Here is a 19,895-nt window from a genome sequence, read left to right as displayed (position 1 = left end):
GCCCTATTTCTTTCAACCATACAGTTTTTAAATTCCTGTCACGCCCTGACCACAGTTTGCTTTGTATGTTTATATGTTTTGTTAGGTCAGGGTGTGATCTGAGTGGGCATTCTATGTTGTATGTCTAGTTTGTCTGTTTCTGTGTTTGGCCTGATATGGTTCTCAATCAGAGGCAGGTGTTAGTCATTGTCTCTGATTGGGAACCATATTTAGGTAGCCTGTTTTGTCATTGTGGGTGGTGGGTGATTATCTATGTCTACTTGCTTGTATGTACAGTGGTTCATTAGCTTGACGGTTGTCACTTTGTGATTCTGTCACTCTGCCGTGACAGAATCACCCACCAACCAAGGACCAAGCGGCGTGGTAACTGACAGCGGCAGCAGCAGCGGCCGAAATTTCAGGACTCCTGGACATGGGAGGAGATTTTAAACGGAGAAGGACCCTGGGCACAGGCTGGGGAATATCGCCGCCCCAAAGCAGAGCTGAGCGGCGGCGATATGAGGAGGCAGCACGACAGCGCAACAGGTACGAGAGGCAGCCCCAAACATTTTTTGGGGGGAAGCACACGGGGAGTGTGGCTAAGCCAGGTAGCAGACCTGAGCTCACTCCTCGTGCTTATTATAAGCAGCGCGTTACTGGTCAGGCACCGTGTTATGCGGTTAAGCGCACAGTGTCGCCAGTACGTGCCCATAGCCCGGTGCGCTATAGGGCAGCCCCCCGAGAGTGTGGGCACCCAGCCAGGGCGTATGGTGCCTGCTCAGCATGTCTGTTCGCTGGTACGCCGTTTCGGTCCAGGGTATCCTGCGCCGGCTCTGCGTGCTGTGTCTCCAGGGCGCTGGGAGGGTGCAGTGCGTCCTATGCCTGCGCTCCGCTCGTGCTGGGCAAATGTGGGAGTGGAGCCTAAGGGAGAGGTGCGCATAGTAGGCACTAGATCTCCAGTGCTTACCCACAGCCCGGTTCAACCTGTGCCTGCACTCTGGAGGGTCCGGGCTAGAGTAGTTATCCAGCCTGGGGGAGTGGTGCCAAGGCTGCGCTCCAGTGCTCCCCCACAGCCCGGTCCTTCAGGTGCCTCCTAACACCAAGCATCCTGGAGGTCTCCCCAGCCTGGTGGGTCCTGTGGCAGCCCCACGTACAAGGTTGTCTCTGTCTCCTCCCTACAGGTGCTCCCGTCTGTCCAGCGCCGCCAGAGCAGCCCGTCTGTCCAGAGCCGCCCGTCTGTCCAGCGCCGCCAGAGCCGCCCGTCTGTCCAGAGCCGCCCGTCTGTCCGGAGCCGCCCCACAGTCCGGAGCTGCCCCTCAGTCCGGAGCTGCCCCTCAGTCCGGAGCTGCCCCTCAGTCCAGTGGGGCCCTTTAGGGTTGCCAGTACTAGGTTGGCAGCGAGGGTCGCCGTTCCTAGGAGGCCACAGAAGCAGACTAAGACTATGGTGGAGTGGGGTCCACGTCCAGCGCCAGAGCCGCCACCGCGGACAGATACCCACCCAGACCCTCCCCTATAGGTTCAAGTTTTGTGGCCGGAGTCCGCACCTTGGGGGGGGAGGGGGGGTTACTGTCACGCCCTGACCATAGTTTGCTTTGTATGTTTTGTTTGGTCAGGGTGTGATCTGAGTGGGCATTCTATGTTGTATGTCTAGTTTGTCTGTTTCTGTGTTTGGCCTGATATGGTTCTCAATCAGAGGCAGATGTTAGTCATTGTCTCTGATTGGGAACCATATTTAGGTAGCCTGTTTTGTCATTGTGGGTGGTGGGTGATTGTCTATGTCTAGTTGCATGTTAGCTCTGTTTCATTAGCAGTCACGTTCGTTTGTTTTGTTAGTTAGTTCAGTTTACTTCGTGTTTTTCGTCATCCATTAAAATTATGCATTCACACCACGCTGCGCTTTGGTCCGCTTCTTACGACGATCGTGACAATTCCTCATCAATCCATGGAGCCTTAACAGTTCTAACAGTCAGTTTCTTAACAGGTGCATGTTTATCAATAATTGGAAGAAGCAATTTCATAAATTCATTAAGTGCAGCGTCTGGATGCTCCTCATTAATCACATCAGACCAACAAATATTTTTAACATCATCCACATAAGAGTCACAGCAAAATCCTTTCTATGATCTCTTATACACTATTTTAGGCCCAGCTGTTGGAACTTTGGCTTTCCTGAATATAGCCACTATATTGTGAACACTGAATCCAATGGGTCCAGTATACAGCTTCAGAACAAAGTTCAACAGTATTAGTAAATATGTGATCGATACATGTGGCTGGTCTTGTTCCTGTAGTGTTTGTAACATCCTGGTAGGTTGATTAATAACTTGAACCAGATTACAGGCACTGAGAAGCTTTGTCTTGAGCGGACATCTTGATGAAAACCAGTCAATATTCAGGTACCCAAGAAAGTAGACCTCTGTTTACATCACATACACAATCAAGCATTTCACACATATTATTTAGATTCTGACTGTTAGCACTTGGTGGCCTATAGCAACACCCCAAAAGAAAAGGCTTTAGATGTGCAAAGTGAACCTGCAACCACAACACTTCAATAACACTTGACATAAGATCTTCTCTAAGAATTACAGGGATATGGCTCTGAATATATATACAGTAACACCTCCCCCATAAGCATTTCTGTCTCTTCTATAGATGTTATATCCTTGTATTATTACTGCTGTATCATCAAATTAATTATCTAAGTGAGTCTCAGAAATGGCTAATATATGAATGTTATCTGATGTTAGCAAGTTATTGATTTCATTAACCTTGTTTCTAAGGCTACTTATATTAATATGGGCTATTTCCAGCCCTTTGCTGGGTAGCTGATCAGAGATAGACATAATACTGAAAAGAGCAAACAAAGCCAGATTAAAAAAATATACATTCAGCAGTCCATTAATCAATTGTTCCTCCAGACAGGTCAGGTCACAGGGAAGATTGAAAACAACAAACAGCAGGGATCTAGACAGCCACAAACCCGGGATAATCCGGGGTCCCAGCCACAATGGCTAACCGCGTCACAGGCTGCGCTCAAGAAAACCCAGCTAGCTTGATATGGGAGGGCCGAGCACAGGAAGTAGCTATTTCAGTAGTTTAGTTGGAATAGGGTCCAGTATGCAGCTTGACGGTTCAGAGGCCATGACTCTTTTCATGAATGTGTCAAAAGATACAGGATTTCAAAACTTGAGTGTCTCTGTTGATCCTGAAGTGAAAACTATTCTTCCTTGTTGAATGGGTGCTTTTAGTTAGCTTTGCAACAGTATAAAAAAAGTGGATTGTTCTTATTCTCCTCAGTTAGGTTGGAAAAATAGGATGATCGAGCAGCAGTGAGGGCTCTTTGATATTGCACGGTACTGTCTGTCCAAGCTAGTCGGAAGATTTCCAGTTTGGTGGAAGCTTACAATACTTTTTGTTTTTAGAGATGTGACTGCATCTAGAGTATTACGCAAGGGAAAATGTATATCCTCAGTTAGGTGGTTAACTGATTTTTGTGCTTTGACGTCCTTGGGTTGGTAGAGGGAGTCTGGAAGGGCATCTAGGAATCTTTGGGTTGCCCGAGAATTTATATTGCGGCTTTTAATGATCCTTGGTAGGGGTCTGAGCAGATTATTTTTTGTGATTGCCAACGTAATAAAATGGTGGTCCGATAGTCCAGGATTATGAGGAAAACCATTTTGATCCACAATATTTATTCCACGAGACAAAACTAGATCCAGGGTATGACTGTGGCAATGAGTAGGTCCAGAGACATGTTGGAGAAAACCCACTGAGTCAATGATGGCTCCGAAAGCCTTCTGTGCTTTTCCATCACCACCTGCCATGACTACAAGGTCCGATAGGAATTCAGGGTACTCCGTGAAGAAGGCTGTAGAGCTCATCACTCCCCCTAACTGAGAGGGCGCCAGATAATATTACTCGATGCCGACATCTTTTTAGCTGATTTACATGCTAGATTTACATGCGCTTGGTGACCTCTGACTGCTCATCCTAACATCATTGGTGCCGATGTGGATAACAACATCCCTGTACTCTCTACACTCGCTAGTTTTAGCCTTAGCCAGCACCATCTTCAGATTAGCCTATACGTCGGTAGCCCTGCCCCGTGGTAAAACAGTGTATGGTCGCTGGATGATTCTTTTTAAGTATAATATTGAGGGTAATGGAGTCGCCAATGACTAGGGTTCTCAATTTGTCAGAGCTAATGGTAGGAGGCTTCGGCGGCTCAGACCCAGGCAACAGCTCTGGTGGACATTTCTGCAGTCAGCATGCCAATTGCACGTTCCCTCAAAACTTGAGAATTCCATGGAATGTGTTGTGTGACAAAACTGCACATTTTAGAGTGGTCTTTTATTGTCCCCAGCACAAGGTGCACCTTTGTAATGATCATGCTATTTAATCAGCTTCTTGATATGCCCACACCTGTCAGGTAGATGGATTATCTTGGCAAAGGAGAAATGCTCACTAACAGGAATGTAAACAAATTTGTGCATTTTTTGAGAGTTAACCATTTTGTGCCTATGGAACATTTCAGGGATTTGTTTTTTCAGCTCATGAAACATTTTACAAGTTGCGTTTATTTTTTTTCATTATATGAAATTGTACCAAAACGTCCTTTTTCCATCACAGCTGTCATAATTTTTTTTATGGGGTATGACTTTACTCGCACAAAAACAGTGGAAGGAAACATGTTAAGTGACATAGTTTAAATTGTGATGGTGTGAAAAAAATGTTTTTGGATTCAACCTAATTTTAATATTCTGTCATAAAGAGCACATGTTGAAGTTCATACAAAACCTATTTTCCCATCTCAATATATATTTTTTACCTCTCTTCAGAAATCGGGCACTACGCTGTTCATTATTATATTTTATTTTTTATCGATTAAAACAAAAACATTGTTCAAAGCTCCCAATATGTCAAAGTGTAGGTCCATGTCTTGTGCTTCCATTGAGTGGTATTATACGGCAGATGGTTAGCGGTGTTATGGTGCATTCGTAAGCAAGTGGTAATTTACCACATATGGGAGAAAAATTCACTTGAATGGGCCTCCAACTGATAATTACTTGTCATCTATGAATCCCATTGTGAAAGGGTGAATGGAAGCTTGTTGTGTGCAACAGGGAGGGGCAATTGAATGCAAGATTCACAACAAATTTAAAATCTTAAAATATTTCTAGCCTGCTTAGTTTCTCACCACAAAACATCAGAAAATGTCCAAAAAGAGTAGAACCAGCTCACCCACGTTTACACTATGGTTTGACTATTAGATGTTCAATGTTTCTTTTGAAATTAATATGTAAAGGAAGAGTTTCACCACGTTAAAACGAGAGTTCAGTTCACATAACAGGGATGACCTTAAAATGAGTGACAGACGTAAATTAATCACAAAACATTTTGGGGTATTTTTGGGGGTTAGTGAATTAAAATCAGATGTATTGAATTCTCCATGTTGTCTATATTAAAAGGCACAGGCGTTAAAATTCTGTATTGAAGCATAATTTCTACTTTTCTACATATAATTTTGTGGAATGACCCAGTACACACAAGTTCTGCCCGTTGGATGTTGGTTGCAATGCTCTTGTCAAGTTCGTTTATATATTTGTCATATGCACATGAAAGACATGGAGTCACTACATGACCGATAATGCATTGTTTGTAGTTTAAAAAAAATATGCATGTGTCACGCCCTGACCTGAGTATTCTTTGTTTTCTTTATATATTTTGGTTAGGTCAGGGTGTGACATGGGTGATGTATGTGTTTTTGTACTGTCTAGGGGTTTTATAGGTTTATGGGGTTGTTTACCTACTAGGTATTTATGTATGTCTATGGTGGCCTAGATTGGTTCTCAATTAGAGGCAGCTGTTTATCGTTGTCTCTGATTGGGAACCATATTTAGGCAGCCATCTTCTTTGGGTATTTCGTTGGGATATTGTCTATGTGATGTTGCATGTTAGCACTCTGTTTCTATAGCGGTCACGTTCGTCTGGTTAGTTTGTTTGCTTGTTTTAGTGTATTTAGTGTTTTTTCCATCTTTCATTAAATAATGCATTCACACCACGCTGTGCTTTGGTCCGCTTCTTACGACGATCGTGACAGCATGTTAGTAATTTTGGTATGTGTCAAGTACAATAAAACATTATTTTGATAAAATATATTGTAGTGGCGGCTGCCTATTAGAAGACTTGGAGGCGTGGCTTGTTGGGGCATGGCTTTGTTTCAGTGCTTTATGGCCTCATGAGAAGGCCTGTCATGCCAGTTCATTTGTTCTGATGTGTTCTGTAATTAAACCAAAGAGTTAATTTGAACAAATGATCAAATAAAAATGTATATTTAAATATATATTTTACATGAATTGTTTTCCTGTATTGGTTCTGCGATACAGTTTGAGTCGAGCCCTTAGAGTAAATTAAATGGCAAAATGGAGTGAGTTGGGATGAAAACCTACTGTACATGGGGTTTTGAGTTGCCTTTGGGAGCCTTTGCTTAAAAACAATAGTCACTGAATCTTTTCCCAAAGTTGACAAAGTAGATGCAGCATAACACTTAGGGTTAAATTAGTTCCTAAATATCACTAATTAAGACGTGGGTGCCTTAGATAGCAAATGAAGCGGTGTGGGCATATTTCAAATGTAATCGTCATTGTTTTGTCTCCCTCATTAGATTGTAAACTAATTCAGGAAAATAACTACGTACAGGCAACACGTGCTATTTTAATAGACCTGCCATATCAAAAGAGGGTTCCCATTACTTAGAAATAAATAATATGGCTCCATTAAGCTCCATTTTGCAAAGGGCATGTTTTTTTCTTCATGAACAGCAGTTCAGAAATCAATTGTGGAAGTCTGGTGTTTTCAACAAACATTACAGACATTTTTCTGTTAAAGCTACAATCTGGGATTCAAACAATAACAAAACCGTCAACCCCGCTACTTGTTTTGGTAAACAGTTGCGGGTTGGGGATGGAGAAATATAACCACTCTCAAATTTAAAGACGGTGCTATAGATGCAAGGACAGACCATGAAATCTAAATTATAGTTATAACAATGTTTCTAAGCTAGACAGTGTTTGTTCACAACTACATTGTTTTATAGAATGGAGTAAAATAAGATTCTAATAGGGGTTCTGATAGAATAGTTGAACTAAGCTCATGAGGCATTTAAAAGTTGTATTCTTCAAGAATCAGTGGCTGAAATTCTAAAATGTTTACCCAATTTCAGTTTGACATTTAAAACCTTCAAAACCAATTAAATATATTTTCAATAACCAAAAAGATTGTATTTTCAGGGGTTTGATACTGGTATACATAACTGAAAGTAAAAAAGACGCAAAAGCTAAACTTGTAACGTGTAAACTTGTAAATATAACGTGTGCGCTGGAAGTCGAGAAGCAAGTTCAGGGAGTGAAGAATTTAATAAATAAACAAAACATAATATGAAACACGAACAACGCACAGACATGAAACAGAAACATCTGGAGAAGGTACCAAAGGGAGTGACATATAGGGAAGGTAATCAGGCAGGTGATGGAGTTCAGGTGAGTCTGATGAGGCACTGGTGCGCATAACGATGGTGACAGGTGTGTGTAATAATGAGCAGCCTGGTGACCTAGAGCACCAGAGGGAGTACGTGACACTTAAGGATAGGAAGAATAGAGCTACCATGTATCACACTTGTATTTCATGAGAATGACCGACCTATAACTCATATTTATTTCTATATCGTATCAGACTCGCTTTTGATAAGAATGAGAGATCTATAAGTCATATTTCTATCTGAATTATGTCAGGTCGCGCAAAACATAATTCAGCTTTAACAGTACAAAAATGAATGTACCAATTGAAGTAAAAGAAAAGAGGGACTTTATTGGGGTTACAGAGGAACAAAATAAATCCCCCGAAAATCTTTATTTAGTTTGGACAGCATTCACTGTGAAGAAAAATGTGCTTTGGTAGGCAACTGAGGGATGGATCACATGAAACAATACTATAGTGCAGTGCATTCGGAAAAGTATTCCGACCCCTTGACTTGTTCCACATTTTGTTACGTTACAGCCTTATTCTAAAATTGATTAAATTGTTTTACCCCCTCATCAATCTACACACAATACCCCATTATGACAAAGCAAAAACAGGTTTCTATACATTTTTACTCAGTACTTTGTTGAAGCACCTTTGGCAGCGATTACAGCTGCCAAAGGTGTGACACTATAAGCTTGGCACACCTGTATTTGGGGAGTTTCTCCCATTCTTCTCTGCAGATCCTCTCAAGCTCTGTCAGGTTGGATGGAGAGCGTTAATGCACAGCTATTTCCAGGTGTCTCCAGAGATGATCGATCAGGTTGAAGTCTGGGCTCTGGCTGGGCCACTCAAGGACATTCAGAGACTTGTCCCGAAGCCACTCCTGCATTGTCTTGGCTGTGTGCTTAGGGTTGTTGTACTGCTGGAAGGTGAACATTCGCCCCAGTCCGAGGTCCTGAATACTATGGAACAGGTTTTCATCAAGGATCTCTCTGTACTTTGCTCCATTCATCTTTCCCTCGATCCTGACTAGTCTCCCATTCCCTGCCGCTGAAAAACATCCTCACAGCATGATGCTGCCACCACCATGCTTCCCGGTAGGGATGTTGCCAGGTTTCCTCCAGACATGATGCTTGGAATTCAATCTTGATTTCGTCAAAACCAGAGAAGCTTGTTTCTCATGGTCTGAGAGTCCTTTAGGTGCCTTTTGGCTAACTCTAAGCGGGCTGTCATGTGCATTTTAGTTGCTTCCGTCTAACCACTACCAAAAAGGCCTGATTGGTGGAGTGCTGCAGAGATGGTTGTCCTTCTGGAAGATTCTCCCATCTCCACAGAGAAATTCTGAAACTCTGTCAGAATGACCATCGGGTTCTTGGTCACCTCCCTGACCAAGGCCCTTATCCCTCGATTGCTCAGTTTTGGCCAGGCGGCCAGCTCTAGGAAGAGTCTTGGTGGTTCCAATCTTCTTCCATTAAAGCATGATGGAGGTTACTGTGTTCTTGGGGACCTTCAATGCTGCAGAATTTTTTGGTACCCTTCTCCAGATCTGTGCCTTGACACAATACTATCTTGGAGCTCTACGGACAATTCCTTTGACCTCATGGCTTGGTTTTTGCTCTGACAAACTGTCAACGGTGGGACCTTTATATAGACAGGTGTGTGCCTTTCCCAAATAGAGTCCAATCAATTTAATTTACCACAGGTGGACTCAAATCAAGTTGTAGAAACAAGGATGATCAATGGATACAGGATGCACCTGATCTCAATTTCGAGTCTCATAGCAAAGGGCTTGAATACTTATGTAAATAAGGTATTTCTGATTTTATTTTTTATGGGGTATTGTGTGCAGACTGATGAGTTTTTAGAATAAGGCTTAAAAATGTTTTTTTTTTTTAATGTAAAAAGTGAAGGGGTCTGAATACTTTTCCGAATGCACTGTGTACTATAGTATACTATGGTATAAATAATATAGTATTTACTATAGTGTTTTTGCTGACTTTACTGTAGTTTTCTATAGTATTTTCAGTTAACTATAGTATAAATACTGTAGTAAAAGAAAACTGTAGTATATACTATAGTAATTAATGTCATATTTTTGCAGATTGTAGTATACTGTAGTATTTACTGTAGTGTTTGTAAGGACTGTACTATTTACTGAAGTGTTTTTGTTTTATCTTTAACATACTGTAGAAGTAGAGGCTTTCTCCTTTAGAAAACCTACTGGAGAAATAATAAAAACACATTTTTGATAACATGTAACCTGTAAGTAAGACTGGACTCTGAACAGCACTTCTGCTCTTTTCTACAACCTGTCTGGAACACAATACTTGGTGTGTAGGTTTCTTACTCATGGGTGGCACAAATTGCAATATGGGGGACGGGAATGGGCAGGGTATATACAAACTAAATAATGTAGTATTTACTATAGTGTTTTTTTGTATGCAGATAATACTGTAGTATTTAATAAAGTATTCTACAGTATACAACACTATTCTATAGTAAGTACTACAAATAAATCGAGAGATACTACAGTGTGTACTAAACTATATAATTTTTTTATGTGGGGAACATCACCAATGTAAACAGGAAAGGATATAACTCAGTTCAAATAAAAATGGACTACAGAGTAAATAAACACACGTTCAGGAGGGTTTCTTGTACGACCACCATAACAATACACAATGATATACTGTACTGACATCTATGAGAATCTCTCACTTGCACAACATTCAAAAAGATCTGCTGGATAGACAAATCTTGCATTTACTGTATTAAATATGTTTTACATTGATGTCAGATGATATGAAGATTTATGTGTTCATAAATTTGTCAGACCGATTTTTGATTTTCACTCTCACATCAAAGGGGGAACGTCTGGGTCGTCCACAAAGTTATCATAAAAGATGGTCTGCTCTCCAGCCCTGTTCTCTCGTGGGACAATGTTGGCCAAGTCGACCCCCGAGTGTTTACTGGGATCCACCTCCAACCTCTGCCGGTTGTTACCTTTTCTATAATGGGAACAAATACCAAGTTAACCAAGCCATATGGAAAGGATTTATACAAATTGTATGTCACTTATATGATTATGGCTGGCTTCCTTAAAATAAATATTTCCTTCCTTCCAAATGAGTACATCAAATACTTTCATTATACTGCTGCTCTTGACTGGTACCAGGGAACCAAATGTAATAATCAGGGAAAGTGCTAAATAATGCATGTGTGTTATTTATAAAGTATGCACAGTTTATAATACTACACATAATCCATATTACAAACACAAAGACTACATTACACACACAGAAATACTCCACGGCAGGACACACATCACTTTATGGACAGCAGATAGCCTCAAGTTATTTGTATTTATTAAGGATCTCCATGGGGTCCACCAACATTAAGGCAGTTATATAAAATTACAAATATTACATTTCATAACACATTTCACAACACACTAAGTTGTGTTTTCCCTGAGGCCACTACCCTACTACCACATATCTACAATACAAAATCCATGTGTGTAGAGTGTGTGTGTTTAGCATGTGCATTTGTATGTGTGTCTGTGCCTTTGTGTGTGTCTCTTCACAGTCCCTGCTGTTCCATAAGTTGTATTTTTATTATTATTATTTTTGTATCTTTGTTTTTGTTGCATCAGTTACCTGATGTGGAATATAGTTCCATGTAGTCACAGCTCTATGTAGTACTATGCGCCTCCCATAGTCTGTTCTGGACTTGGGGACTGTGAAGAGACCTCTGGTGGCATGTCTAATGGGGTGCATATGCATGGGTGCTAGTAGTTTAAAAACAGACAGCTCGGTGCATTCAGCATGTTACTACTTCTTACAAAAACAAGTGGTGGTGATGAATTCAATCTCTCCTCTACTTTGAGCCATGAGAGATTGACATGCATACATTTAAGGGCCACCCTTACTGCCCTGCAATGTTCTGAGCAAATTGTTATTTTCCTTGATCCTTCTTTGTGGCACCTGACCAAATGACTGGACAGTAGTCCAATTGCGACAAAACTAGGGCCTGTAAGACCTGCCTTGTTGATAATGTTGCTAAGAAGGCAGAGGACGGCTTTATTATGGACAGACTTTTCCCCATCTTAGCTCCTACTGCATCGACATGTTTTTACCATGACAGTTTACAATCCAGGGTTACTCCAGCAGTTTAGTCACCACAACTTGCTCTATTCATTACAATATTTAGTTGAGGTTCAGGGTTTAGTGAATGATTTGTCCCAAAAACAATGCATTTAGTTTTTAAAATATTTAGTACTAATTTATTCCTTGCCACCCATTCTGAAACTAACTGCAGCTCTTTGTTAAGTGTTGCAGTAATTTCACTCACTGTAGTAGCTGACATGTATAGTGTTGAGTCATCCTCATACATAGACATACTGGCTTTACTCAAAGCTAGTGCCATGACATTAGTAAAGATTATTTTTTTCAAAGGGCCTAGACAGCTGCTCTGGGGAATTCCTGATTCTACCTGGAATTTGTTGGTGAGGCTTCCATTAAAGTACACCCTCTGTGTTCTGTTAGACAGGTAACTCTTGTCATGATGTGCCCCGGGGGGCAGTTTTATGGTTTTCCGACGGGTCATACATACCTGGTAGAAACTTCCATGCCGTTTTGAGGGAGAGAGTCTAACAGAACAAAGAGCTTCTCTTAGTTCAAAACTCCTAATCCCATTTTGGGAGAACTAAACAATATTTCAACTTTTGAGAATGTGTGAATGGTCCGTGGACACTTAAGTGACAGTAATGTTGAGTGTGTTTCATTTGGTGATTTCATGAAAGACAGGAATAACACATAACTGTATCTCTTCAAGTGTACATTTCCCAGCTGTCAGGTTTACATGTAAATATTGTGAAACGTACAGTGCCTTGCGAAAGTATTCGGCCCCCTTGAACTTTGCGACCTTTTGCCACATTTCAGGCTTCAAACATAAAGATATAAAACTGTATTTTTTTGTGAAGAATCAACAACAAGTGGGACACAATCATTTATTGGATATTTCAAACTTTTTTAACAAATCAAAAACTGAAAAATTGGGCGTGCAAAATTATTCAGCCCCTTTACTTTCAGTGCAGCAAACTCTCTCCAGAAATTCAGTGAAGAGCGCGGAATGATCCAATGTTGACCTAAATGACTAATGATGATAAATACAATCCACCTGTGTGTAATCAAGTCTCCGTATAAATGCACCTGCACTGTGATAGTCTCAGAGGTCCGTTAAAAGCGCAGAGAGCATCATGAAGAACAAGGAACACACCAGGCAGGTCCGAGATACTGTTGTGAAGAAGTTTAAAGCCGGATTTGGATACAAAGAGATTTCCCAAGCTTTAAACATCCCAAGGAGCACTGTGCAAGCGATAATATTGAAATGGAAGGAGTATCAGACCACTGCAAATCTACCAAGACCTGGCCGTCCCTCTAAACTTTCAGCTCATACAAGGAGAAGACTGATCAGAGATGCAGCCAAGAGGCCCATGACCACTCTGGATGAACTGCAGAGATCTACAGCTGAGGTGGGAGACTCTGTCCATAGGACAACAATCAGTCGTATATTGCACAAATCTGGCCTTTATAGAAGAGTGGCAAGAAGAAAGCCATTTCTTAAAGATATCCATAAAAAGTGTTGTTTAAAGTTTGCCACAAGCCATCTGGGAGACACACCAAACATGTGGAAGAATGTGCTCTGGTCAGATGAAACCAAAATTGAACTTTTTGGCAACAATGCAAAACGTTATGTTTGGCATAAAAGCAACACAGCTCATCACCCTGAACACACCATACCCACTGTCAAACATGGTGATGGCAGCATCATGGTTTGGGCCTGCTTTTCTTCAGCAGGGACAGGGAAGATGGTTAAAATTGATGGGAAGATGGATGGAGCCAAATACAGGACCATTCTGGAAGAAAACCTGATGGAGTCTGCAAAAGACCTGAGACTGGGACGGAGATTTGTCTTCCAACAAGACAATGATCCAAAACATAAAGCAAAATCTACAATGGAATGGTTCAAAAATAAACATATCCAGGTGTTAGAATGGCCAAGTCAAAGTCCAGACCTGAATCCAATCGAGAATCTGTGGAAAGAACTGAAAACTGCTGTTCACAAATGCTCTCCATCCAACCTCACTGAGCTCGAGCTGTTTTGCAAGGAGGAATGGGGAAAAATTTCAGTCTCTCGATGTGCAAAACTGATAGAGACATACCCCAAGCGATTTACAGCTGTAATCGCAGCAAAGGGTGGCGCTACAAAGTATTAACTTAAGGGGGCTGAATAATTTTGCACACCCAATTTTTCAGTTTTTGATTTGTTAAAAAAGTTTGAAATATCCAATAAATGTCGTTCCACTTCATGATTGTGTCCCACTTGTTGTTGATTCTTCAAAAAAAAAATACAGTTTTATATCTTTATGTTTGAAGCCTGAAATGTGGCAAAAGGTCGCAAAGTTCAAGGGGGCCGAATACTTTCGCAAGGCACTGTACGTGATTAAATATGAAACTGTTCGTGAAAAGATGCCATGTGATGTTAACCTTCTAAATGAGAGTATGGATTTTCAAATAAAGATGACCTAGTCAGTGGCCACGCCCATGTGAGCATAGACATTACGTTGGGGTCATGTAACCCCCTTTTTTACTCCAGAGTATATAACCTCCCGTTACGAAATGTAAATTTCATGCCAAAGAGACCCACGGTAAGCCAGACATCTCGAATGGTTAAGAAGTCAGAGAATGATGGGACAGGAGTCCCCACATTGGAATGGCAACAATTCTATAGGCCACGGAGACCATACAGCTGTAGTTTTGGCTACATAGCTGGAAATGGTTAAACTCTGAGACTAATCGATCACTACAGAATAAGGGCAAATTCTTGACGACACAAATTATTAGTCTGCAGCTAGAAATTACATAAACCTAGAACAAGAATATCAATAACTGCCGAAGCATCTATTCTATTAGAACATTTCCGAATGGTACTCTGAAGTACAACCACGAAAGACATTGTGACTTCTGGGAAAGTTAACCAGAGACTCTGATGAAATCTACAGGAAGATCGAGGATTCCAACAGAGAAGACAATAACGACAAACAGGCGTAAATATATAAATTGCAATTATTCTCGAATGAGCGGTCATTCATGTGCAAAGGATTAGCAATTCAATGAATATAATTATAGACTATGTGTAGTGAATCCATTTAGTCTTTCCCGCTCTTTCTCAGTCCCCACCCCTTTTCTTTGTCTACCAAACAATCATATCGGCTTAGACCACTAGGGACTTTTCTATCATTGTTAGTAACCAACATCTACTGTTTGTTTTATGCATTTCTGTGATTATTTAGTTAGTTAGGAAATAAATAATTAAGCCAATTTGTATATTGTTGATTCATTATGGAAACTAGGGTTCGTGCAGATAACCAATAATTTTATGACGTTTGGAATGAGACTAATGAGGAAACACATTAAGAATTTGTTGATAGAGTTATATTTGGAAAATTATAACTTTGTAATCAACATTTTCCGTGGTGCCCCGACTTCTTAGTTAATTCATGTTTCCATGATTAGTTTAATCATGTAATAATTAAACCTAGAGAAATTATTTTATATAAATAAGTCTTCACATTTAACGATAGTCCAGACACAACACTCTTTATCCACACTATAGCAGGTGTGTAAAGCCATAGCACATACGTTTTTCCAGAAGCAGACTATGATCCATGATGTCAAAGGCCGCACTGAAGTTTAACCTGTTGAATCTATGGGGGCGCTATTTCATTATTGGATAAAAAAACGTGCCCGTTTTAAGCGCAATATTTTGTCACGAAAAGATGCTCGACTATGCATATAATTGACAGCTTTGTAAAGAAAACAGGCTAACGTTTCCAAAACTGCAAAGATATTATCTGTGAGTGCCACAGAACTCATGCTACATGCGAAACCAAGATGAAACTTCAAACAGGAAATGAGCAGAATTTCTGAAGCTCTGTTTTCCAATGTCTCCTTATATGGCTGTGAATGCAGCAGGAACGAGCCTGCGCTTTCTGTCGTTTCTTCAAGATGTCTGCAGCATTGTGACGTATTTGTAGGCATATCATTGGAAGATTGGCCATAAGAGACTACATTTTCCAGGGGTCCGCCCGGTGTCCTTTGTCTAAATTGGTGCGTAATCTTCAATTGCGGGCATTTTCTCCTGGGATTCAGGACAGAAAGCACACTTCCACGAAGGATATATCATCGAAGAGATATGTGAAAAACACCTTGAGGATTGGTTCTAAACAACGTTTGCCATGTTTCAGTCGATATTATGGAGTTCATTTGGAAAAAGGTTCGGCGTATTGATGACTGGATTTTCGGATTTTTTTGGTAGCCAAACGTGACGCACCAAACGGAGCGATTTCTCCTAAACAAATAATCTTTCAGGAAAAACTTAACATTTGCTATCTAACAGAGTCTCCTAATTGAAAATATCTGAAGTTCTTCAAAGGTAAATTATTTTATTTGAATGCTTTTCTGTTTTTTTTGTGAAAATGTTGCCTGCTAAATGCTAACACTAATGCTAATGCTAAATGCTACGCTAGCTAGCTACTGTTACACAAATGATTGTTTTCCTATGGTTGAGAAGCATATTTTGAAAATCTGAGATTACAGTGTTGTTAACAAAAGGCTAAGCTTGAGAGCTAGCATATTTATTTCATTTCATTTGCGATTTTCATGAATAGTTAATGTTGCGTTATGCTAATGAGCTTGCAGGGATAAATACACTCCTGGATACAGTTTTTTTTGGTAGCCAAACATGATGTACAAAACGGAGCGATTTCTAATACACAAAGAATCTTTTTGGAAAAACTGAACATTTGCTATCTAACTGAGAGTGTCCTCATTGAAAACATCTGAAGTTCTTCGAAGGTAAATTATTTTATTTGAAGGCTTTTCTTGTTTTTGTGAAAATGTTGCATGCTAAATGCTACGCTAAATGCTACGCTAAATGCTACGCTAGGTATCAATACTCTTACACAAATGCTTGTTTTGCTATGGTTGAAAAGCATATTTTGAAAATCTGAGATGACAGTGTTGTAAACAAAAGGCTAAGCTTGAGAGCTAGCATATTTATTTCATTTCATTTGCGATTTTCATGAATAGTTAACGTTGCGTTATGGTAATGAGCTTAGGTCTATAAATAGGATCCCGGATCCGGGTTTGCTCGCCGCAACTGGTTAACCTCTAGTGACACCCCATCCCGTGAACGGGACCGTTGTCATCATCTGACACTAATTAGCATAACGCAACGGACATAAATATTACTAGAAAATATTCCTATTCATGAAAATCACAAGTGAAATATATTGAGACACAGTTTAGCCTTTTGTAAATCACCCTGTCATCTCAGATTTTCAAAATATGTTTTACAGCCAAAGCTAGACAAGCATTTGTGTAAGTTTATCGATAGCCTAGCATAGCATTTTGTTCAGCTAGCAGCAGGTAACTTGGTCACGGAAATCAGAAAAACAATCAAATTAAATTGTTTACCTTTGGATGTTTTCACTCACAAGACTCCCAGTTAGATAGCAAATGTTCCTTTTTTCCCAAAATATTACTTTTGTAGGCGAAATAGCTCTGTTTGTTCTTCACGTTTGGCTGAGAAATCGCCCGGAAATTGCGGTTACGAAAATGGCAAAAAATATTCCAAATTAGCTTCATAATATCGACAGAAACATGGCAAACGTTGTTTATAATCAATCCTCAAGGTGTTTTTCAAATATCTATTCGATAATATATCCATTGGGACAATTAGTTTTTCAGTAGGACCGATTGGAGTATTGGCTACCTCTGTATTTTACGCGAGAATCTCTCTGGGAGCATCAGGTGACCACTTGCGCAATGTAGCCGCCTATGGGTATTCTTCAACATAAATGCGTAAAACTACGTCACAATGCTGTAGACACCTTCGGGAATACGGAGAAAGAGTAATCTGGTTGATAGCCCATTCACTGCTCAATAGGGACACATTGGAACGCAGCACTATTCAAAACATGAGGCACTTCCGGATTGGATTTTTCTCAGGCTTTAGCCTGCAACATAAGTTCTGTTATACTCACAGACAATATTTTTACAGTTTTGGAAACTTTAGAGTGTTTTCTATCCTAAGCTTTCAATTATATGCATATTCTAGCATCTTGTCCTGACAAAATATCTTGTTTACTACGGAAATGTTTTTTTTCCAAAAATGAAAATACTGCCCCTAGTCACAAAAGGTTAACAAAACAGCTCCAACAATCTTTTTATCATCAATTTCTCAGTCATTTATCTAAGTGTCGTGCATGTTGAATGTTCTTCCCTATAAGCGTGCTAAAAGTCTGTCAATTTGCTTACTGTGAAATAGCATTGTATCTGGTCAAACCATTTTTTCACAGAAATGTACTAAGGATTGCTAACGGGCTGATTGGTCGCCTATTTGAGCCAGTAAAGGGGGCTTTACTATTTTTGGGTAGCATAATGACTTTTCCTTTCCTCCAGGCCTGAGGGCACACACTTTCTAGTAGGCTTTGATTGAAGATATGGCAAATAGGAGTGGCAATATAGTCTGCTATTATCCTCAGTAATTTTCCATCCAAGTTGTCTGACCCATGTGGCTTGTCATTGTTGATAGACAACAATAATAATAATGACCTCTTATACACTATATTAGGCCCAGCCTTTTGAACTCTGGTTTTCCTAGATATGGCTACTATATTATGATCACTACAACCGGTGGATTTGGATACTGCTTTCAAGCACATTTCTGCAGCATTAGTAAAGATGTGATCAAAACATGTTGATGATTTCATTCCTGTGCTGTTTGTAACTACCATGGTAGTTACAAACCATGACTGATAACCTGAACCAGGTTCCAGGCACTGGTTACAGTTTGAAGCTTTTTCTTGATTAGGCAGCTTGATGAGAGCCAGTCAATTAGGTCCTCCAGAAAATATACCTCTCTGTTGATATCACATACATTATCAATATTTTCACACATATTATACAGATACTGATTGTTAGGACTTTGTGGTTTATAGCAGTTTCCCACAATAATGAGCGTTAGGTGAGGCAGGTGAACCTGTAGCCATATTACTTCAACAGTATTTAACATGGCATCCTCTCAAAGCTTTACAGGAATGTGGCTCTAAATATAGACCGCAACACTGCCCCCATTGGCTTTTCTGTAGATGTTATAACCATGTTTTGCTACCACTGTATCATTAAAGATATTATCTAAGTGAGTTTCAGAGTCAGAATATGAATGTAATTTGTCACTAGCAAGTTATTGATTTCATGAACTTTGTTTCTTAATAAGCTGATAATTTGTAGACAAGAGGTTCTTGGTCACCTCTCTGACCAAGGCCCTTCTCCCCCAATTGCTCAGTTTGGCCGGAAAGCCAGCTCTAGTAAGAGTATTGGTGCTTCTAAACTTCTTCCAATTAAGAATGATGGAGGCCACCGTGTTCTTGGGGAACTTCAATGCTGAAGACATGTTTTGGTAACCTTCCCCAGATCTGTGCCTTGACACAATCCTGTCTCGGAGCTCTTCGCACAATCCTTTCGATCTCATAGCTTGGTTTTTGCTCTGACATACATTGTCAACTGTGGGACCTTATATAGACAGCTGTGTGCCTTTCCAAATCATGTCCAATCAATTGACTTTACCACAGGTGGACTCCAATCAAGTTGTAGAAACATCTCAAGGATGATCAATGGAAACAGGATGCACCTGAGCTCAATTTCGAGTCTCATAGCAAAGGGTCTCAATACTTATGTAAATAAGGTACTTCTGTGTCAATTTTGGGATGCTTAAAAGGTAACATAGGTCCTTCAAAGTCTGCACAAAGAGTTAACCAAAGCATTTAAATAAAAAAGTAGCTTAGATATCATTGTTTTCCATCATAAAATAAATAACTTTACTTTTTCAAATTCAAATGAGCGCCTGCTTACATGATTGGTTTAAGAAAATACAGGTACTAGCATTATTTGCAACTCCCCTTAAAAACAGGGGTTCTTATCAGAGATAGGAGAGCTTACGACACATAATTTTAATAATATAACACACAAGGCTACCCATCGATAAACAACACACAAAACAGCTCTCAGAAACTAAAACAGGAAACGCCCGTGCTTAGGTCTGTTCAACGCTGGTCCGACCAATCTGATTCCACGCTTCAATTATGCTTCGATCACGAATATGATATGTTCCGGATAGCCTCAGACAACAACATTGATGTATATGCTGATTCGGTGAGCGAGTTTATTAGCAAGTGCATCGGTGATGTTGTACCCACGGGGACTATTAAAACCTTCCCCAACCAGAAACCGTGGATTGATGGCAGCATTCGCGCAAAACTGAACCAC

General features: G+C 40.3%; 1 protein-coding gene across 3 annotated transcripts in view; it reads right to left on the bottom strand.

The window, feature by feature from the left end:
- Nucleotides 1-10,039: 10,039 nt before the first annotated feature.
- Nucleotides 10,040-19,895, bottom strand: part of lrrc6 (leucine rich repeat containing 6) — a 76,466-nt gene continuing 66,610 nt past the window's right edge. For 2 of the 3 annotated variants that reach the window (XM_021612595.2, XM_021612596.2), the window contains exon 12: nt 10,040-10,511. In XM_021612595.2, the coding sequence (XP_021468270.1) occupies nt 10,358-10,511 (154 nt within the window). In that variant the 3' untranslated portion in view covers nt 10,040-10,357. The remainder of the gene's footprint in view (nt 10,512-19,895) is intronic. The other variant, XM_021612597.2, reaches the window with a different exon arrangement.

The sequence above is a fragment of the Oncorhynchus mykiss genome, chromosome 8, assembly GCF_013265735.2.
Source record: "Oncorhynchus mykiss isolate Arlee chromosome 8, USDA_OmykA_1.1, whole genome shotgun sequence".
NCBI lineage: Eukaryota > Metazoa > Chordata > Actinopteri > Salmoniformes > Salmonidae > Oncorhynchus > Oncorhynchus mykiss.
Note: the sequence above shows the minus strand (reverse complement) of the source record. Positions and strands in the feature narration are given on the sequence as shown.